The sequence below is a fragment of the Polypterus senegalus genome, chromosome 10 (assembly GCF_016835505.1).
Source record: "Polypterus senegalus isolate Bchr_013 chromosome 10, ASM1683550v1, whole genome shotgun sequence".
NCBI classification, from domain to species: Eukaryota; Metazoa; Chordata; class Cladistia; order Polypteriformes; family Polypteridae; genus Polypterus; species Polypterus senegalus.
In genome coordinates this window covers 176,084,346-176,091,143 of record NC_053163.1, presented here as the reverse complement: position 1 = coordinate 176,091,143, position 6,798 = coordinate 176,084,346, and the positions used below count along the sequence as shown (strand labels likewise).

At 38.7% G+C, this 6,798-nt stretch overlaps 1 protein-coding gene across 2 annotated transcripts in view; it reads left to right on the top strand.

Annotated features, from left to right (window-relative positions):
• Positions 1-283: 283 nt before the first annotated feature.
• Positions 284-6,798, top strand: part of LOC120538349 (DEP domain-containing protein 1A-like) — a 42,030-nt gene continuing 35,515 nt past the window's right edge. For both annotated transcript variants that reach the window (XM_039767818.1, XM_039767817.1), the window contains exon 1: positions 284-454. In XM_039767818.1, coding sequence (XP_039623752.1) covers positions 398-454 — 57 coding nt within the window. In that variant the 5' untranslated portion in view covers positions 284-397. The remainder of the gene's footprint in view (positions 455-6,798) is intronic.

Below are 6,798 nucleotides of genomic sequence, written 5' to 3'. Positions count from 1 at the left end.
GTTTACCAAGTTTCTCAAACCGGGATAAGGGTTAAAATTGCATTTTAGAAATCACGTCTCAGTGAATAACCGAGGTTATTAAAACGCATATAGATACACTAATCGTGAAAAGTAAGACTCCGAAAGCTGGTGTTATCCTGTCTTTTACTGTCAGCCCCTTCCGTCGGTCTCCGCCTTTCCGGCAGCATCTTGCCTTGCTATTTGTCAGTGTGTGAAAAGAGACGTCACGTGAAAGGACGTATAACCAATCAGAGACCTTGAGGGAAGACGCTGCGAAATTTCAAACTGTATACAGTAGTGTGCGTGAGTGAGAAGGAGAAAGGAAACGCAGACGGTTAATGTGACAGCTAAAATAGCTACACGGCTGTCTCTGCAGTAATGTTCATGTGGCGTTAGGATGAGCTTCCCGGAATCCCGTATTGTGACTCCTGGGCCGTACCGCGCTACAAAACTGGTAAGAATAAGGATTTTTTTAGTAATATTGTTTGGCTGGGCTATGTCTGACTTTTCCAGACTGCTGCGTTCGCAATGTACAGGGAAATGCATTCTGGTATGTGATGGAGGGGCACTGTTTGTATTCGATGATATTTTGAGTTGTAATGTTTGGTGAAGCTGATAATAATAGCATTTGAAAACGTAAGATTCCCTTGTGAACAGTTTGACATCATGTGTGCCTTTTCGGCAACCTTAGAAACTTGTGATCACTTGGAGTAAATAATAGCAGCAAAGGCGCATTTCATTGTTCGGGTTTATCACTGCTGCGGTGGATTGGTTCCTGCCTTGTGCCCTGTGTTGGCTGGGATTGGCTCCAGCAGACCCCCGTGACCCGGTGTTCGGATTCAGCGGGTTGGATAATGGATGGATGGATGAGTTTATCTTTAATGTAATGAAAGCAAGTGCATCTCTATCTGCAGCTCTTTTACCTTAACAGTCAGCACATGTTTTTGGAACGTGAAATCGGTTTTTTTGGCATGTTTTAGCATCATGTTTTGTGCTGCCATAGTATAATGCAACAATAGAAATTGATATTAAAAATTCTGTTAAAAAATAATACAAGTTAAAATGGGTGGTGTTTTTAACTACTGAGTTTTTTTTCTGATAAATGAAAGGACGGTTTCCTTTTTTGAGAATATGATGCACAAGAACACCCAGGCTTTTATTAGCACAACCAAGTATACTTGCCAGTCACCCTATTTACCAATGTGTCTTTTGTTCTTACAGTATTTCATAATTGCTAAGATACATTTCCTGAAACTTAACCCCTTTTTCTTAAAGTTGTAAATACAAAACCAAATCTTTACACTGCATCCACAAAACCTCTTAACTGGTCTGGCAAAATGAAAGTTTCTGGTCTACAATTTAGACTTTTTTTTTTTTTTTAATCAGTTAATGCTTATGTGAATATTCATAGTATTAAATTACAATCAATGATTTGCATTACCCAGGTTTCTGTACCAAGGTGGCAAGAGTGGTAATGGTATTCATTGCACAGGACTTGATTTTGGTGACATTTTCACACTATTCATGTTGCCTCCCTTTTATCCCCTGCATTATTCAGTTCAAAATGCAATTGTAAGGTTAACAAAAACTGGGAAATACAATTACAGTGGTGTGAAAAACTATTTGCCCCCTTCCTGATTTCTTATTCTTTTGCATGTTTGTCACACAAAATGTTTCTGATCATCAAACACATTTAACCATTAGTCAAATATAACACAAGTAAACTCAAAATGCAGTTTTAAATGATGGTTTTTATTATTTAGGGAGAAAAAAATCCAAACCTACATGACCCTGTGTGAAAAAGTAATTGCCCCCTGAACCTAATAACTGGTTGTGCCACCCTTAGCAGCAATAACTGCAATCAAGCGTTTGCGATAACTTGCAATGAGTCTTTTACAGCACTCTGGAGGAATTTTGGCCCACTCATCTTTGTAGAATTGTTGTAATTCAGCTTTATTTGAGGGTTTTCTAGCATGTGCCACCTTTTTAAGGTCATGCCATAGCATCTCAATTGGATTCAGGGTCAGGACTTTGACTAGGCCACTCCAAAGTCTTCATTTTGTTTTTCTTCAGCCATTCAGAGGTGGATTTGCTGGTGTGTTTTGGGTCATTGTCCTGTTGCAGCACCCAAGATTGCTTCAGCTTGAGTTGACGAACAGATGGCCGGACATTCTCCTTCAGGATTGTTTGGTAGACAGTAGAATTCATGGTTCCATCTATCACAGCAAGCCTTCCAGGTCCTAAAGCAGCAAAACAACCCCAGACCATCACACTACCACCACCATATTTTACTGTTGGTATGATGTTCTTTTTCTGAAATGCTGTTTTCCTTTTACGCCAGATGTAACGGGACATTTGCCTTCCAAAAAGTTCAACTTTTGTCTCATCAGTCCACAAGGTATTTTCCCCAAAGTCTTGGCAATCATTGAGATGTTTCTTAGCAAAATTGAGATGAGCCCTAATGTTCTTTTGCTTAACAGTGGTTTGCGTCTTGGAAATCTGCCATGCAGGCCGTTTTTGCCCAGTCTCTTTCTTATGGTGGAGTCGTGAACACTGACCTTAATTGAGGCAAGTGAGGCCTGCAGTTCTTTAGACGTTGTCCTGGGGTTTTTTGTGACCTCTCGGATGAGTCGTCTCTGCGCTCTTGGGGTAATTTTGGTTGGCCGGCCACTCCTGGGAAGGTTCACCACTGTTCCATGTTTTTGCCATTTGTGGATAATGGCTCTCACTGTGGTTCGCTGGAGTCCCAAAGCTTTAGAAATGGCTTTATAACCTTTACCAGACTGATAGATCTCAATTACTTCTGTTCTCATTTGTTCCTGAATTTCTTTGGATCTTGGCATGATGTCTAGCTTTTGAAGTGCTTTTGGTCTACTTCTCTGTGTCAGGCAGCTCCTATTTAAGGGATTTCTTGATTGAAACAGGTGTGGCAGTAATCAGGCCTGGGGGTGGCTACGTAAATTGAACTCAGGTGTGATACACCACAGTTAGGTGATTTTTTAACAAGGGGGCAATTACTTTTTCACACAGGGCCATGTAGGTTTGGTTTTTCTCCCTAAATAATAAAAACCATCATTTAAAAACTGCATTTTGTGTTTACTTGTGTTTATATTTGACTAATGGTTAAATGTGTTTGATGATCAGAAACATTTTGTGTGACAAACATGCAAACGAATAAGAAATCAGGAAGGGGGCAAATAGTTTTTCACACCACTGTATGTTACTTCTGTTCTAGTCTAGATGTAGAGGTTTTGTACACAAAAAGCAATATTGTATTATTCCATATGATATTTTGGGGGGGGAAAGCTCGATGCAAGTTTAGAGACCATTTTAAGTTTGTTTCAGTGTTAATACAAGTAGATGTATCTGAAAATCTTGTTCTGTGAAGATTTAGCCAATCCCCTAAGGTGAAATTTGAGTACATTACATTCCTATAGTGGTGTAAAAATTATTTGGAATATCCTCCATGACTATAGCAAAAATCTGTTTAGTAGATGAGGTGGCAAACTATGGGAGAGAATGTGCAGTGAGTTAAACAATTCACTATATTATTGTAGAAAAGAACATCATTTTTATAATCACTATATCTGCTGTTCTATAGAAAGTCATGACGGAATGGCTTTTTTGGTATTCTAGAGGCTTCCACATACAAAATACTGTACTGTATGCAGATGTTCCTGGTATCTTTGAATTACATTCAACTGCAACAGCCCAAAGCTGAAGTTGTTTTGTTTTTTGTTTTATCTAGGCAGGAAATTAATAATAAGAATTTTTCATTTTTTTTAATCCAAAACGTCTCATCATCTTTTAATTATTAGCTTTAATGGACCACAAGTAGTCGGTTTCACACATCTCTTAAAACTTGGTTTCTTAAATTTGTAGGTGTAGAGTAGAAGAGTTCTGTTGCTGCGCAGTATCATCAGCATGTTAAAAACACCGCTGGACATCTTCAGTGCTACTTGCTATTGCATACAAATTGCTTGCAGGAATATTACAGTTGGAGAGTCCGTTGCCTTGGCCATCATTTCCTTGTCATGTCGTCTTTTTTTTCCAGTTATATTGAAAATATGTAGACCTTTTATTAACATGTCCTTTAAATTCCACTAACTTTCAAATGTGCTGTTGTGGTATGTGTCACTGATATCAAGGTTAGTCAGTTGTAATAGCTGGTGTTAATTTACAGATTTCTTTCATTCCATATCAATATGTTTTTAACACCTTTGCCCTCACACAAATTATTATATAGCACGAAGAGAGAACACACTGAATATCCAACTGGTTTGCTTTTTTTTTTTTAATATGCATACATTGATATTTTTTATGTGTATTTGGTTTGCTTTCACTATATTCTATTGTTGTTCAAATTTGTAAATCGTGGTGTTTGTGGAAATGTAAAGATGAGAGCTCCCCCTCCTTGCACCAACTTGCTCTTGTGACTGGATGAGCAGCTAAAAAGGTATGCCAAGCAGTGGGCACCAGCAATTTGTTTGCCCCCAAAGCCCCTGCTATGCAAATCATGTCCCCTGAGATATAAGCAACAAACTGCACAAGGAAGACATACAACAGTCATAATGAAACCAGAAAGTGGATATCTTGCTATCGTGAATGGTGCCACTTCCACTTTAACAGCTGCTACTTCTAGCCGTGGAAGGAGGACTCTGAGTGGTTGGGAACTATTAGCATAAATAATAAGGCAGTACTAGATGATCACATCATGCTCCAATTGTGGACAAATGTATGTGCCATATATACTGTAGGATGCCTGGGTGACCTACAGCATCCACTTAGCTTCGGTCAGTTTGACTTTGGGTATAGTTATTTCAAATATTTCAAATAACAGTGAACCCCACAGGGCTATTTCATCAGAACCACTGTCAAATACGGTTGCTGTTTTTCTCAGTTCTGTTAGTTGACTAACAGGTTTTTGTTTTTTTTTTAATTATGAAATTCACTATACCTTATATATTGAAGTCTTTCATAGCATAACAGTGTGTTTCTGTTATTCTAAAATATTTTTAAAGTCCACCTGGGCACTCTGAGCATATCTTCAGTGAAGTGTGTCATATAGAAATACATTGAATTGAACTTAACAGTTGCTTGACCAATTCACAACAATAATAAAATAAAGATCCATCCATTATCCTACCCGCTATATCCTAACTACAGGGTCACGGGGTGTCTGCTGGAGCCAATCCCAGCCAACACAGGGTGCAAGGCAGGAAACAAACCCAAGGCAGGGCGCCAGCCCACCGCAGATAAAATAAAGATACTTGAATTAAAAAATTGTCAAATTAAGCCTTTCAACAGACTTAAAATTGTCTGAAATGGCAATGCTTAAATGACAAATGAGAATGGTAGGAAAATAAAACCATATAACAACAAAATAGGAAACTGATTCAAGCTGTGAAAGTTAATTGTAGTCTTCCTGCAGTATCTCGGTGGTTCGATATTTGCAGCCATCATGGTTGGACACCTGTAGCACCCACAGCCAGTGAGCCTCTGAATATGCTGTTGAGATATGTTCTCCCATTCCTGAAGAAGGGACTGACATACTTGCTGGCCATTGGCAGATGGAGGCTTATGTCTCTGCATGTTGCAATCCAATGCATCCTAAAGGTGTGCTGTATGAAACAGCAGGCCAAGGCAACAGCTATATATCAGCATTCATTCCTCCGGGCACTAGTAACCACAGCAGCCGTGTATGCCCTGGCATTGTTGCAGGGTTGGGTGTCCGGCAGATATGGATAGAGGACCACTGACTGGTTGCCTTGCTGTACTGTCAGTCGCATGGAGCTCATCTCTCACTATTCTTTCGCTCATGCAGTCATTGTATCTATGCACATGTTTAGTAGCAGCATAGGTGGCAGATCTTAAATACCATCTCAGATCTTCCAGTCTTAAGGGTAACCAGATCATGAATGGTCATTTGTCCTGACATTCAGCTGAAACATTGCCTGCAGCTGGGCACAGTGGAGTAGTTTAAGCCGCAGTGGCGCGGCATATGACATGACTGCCTGGAGTATTGTCAACCACCCCTTGTTTCTGATGATATCCTTCTTTCATAGTGTAACACACAGCGATTTCTATTACAGCAAGTTATTTCTATTGATATTCCTCCCTTAAATTATTTGTACTAATGCTAAAGTCCCTGTAAACTTTTATACATAAACACTGACTTCCGTATGTCCATTCAAAATCTCATATTTCACTTGCATTTATCTTTACTGCATCTTATGTCCATCTTCAGAAAGATTTGATACTGATGAGCAAAAAAGAAAAAAAAAAAACTGTATATTTATTTTAATGATTGAAATGAAGCCCAGAATAAACTTAAAACAAAAGCTCTAAAACTTATTTAACCACACTGACTTGGAAACCAGGAAGGATACTGTGTATTGATTTATATTGTGAGGTTTATATATCATGAAAGTAAATATTATTTTCAAAGCATAATACATTTCTCTTAGACTCCACTGTTGTTTTTTAGGGGGTGGGTGTGTCTAACTTTTGTTTACATTCCTTTTTTGGACAGACTTTATTCTGTTTGAAACACATTATTATTTATTTATTTATTTACTTATTCAGCCAGCATTTGCAATACAAGTGGTTGCATTTCTTTTGTTTTTCCATTTTGGGTACAGGCGGGTCAAGTGATTTATTCATGGTCATACAGTGTCAGTAGCAGGACTTGAACTAGGCCTGGGGATGCATCGAAAATACTCGATGCATTGCGGCTTATTCTAAATGACTATCGGACATATCGAGTACGCATTGACAATTTCCTTTTTTTTTTTTTTT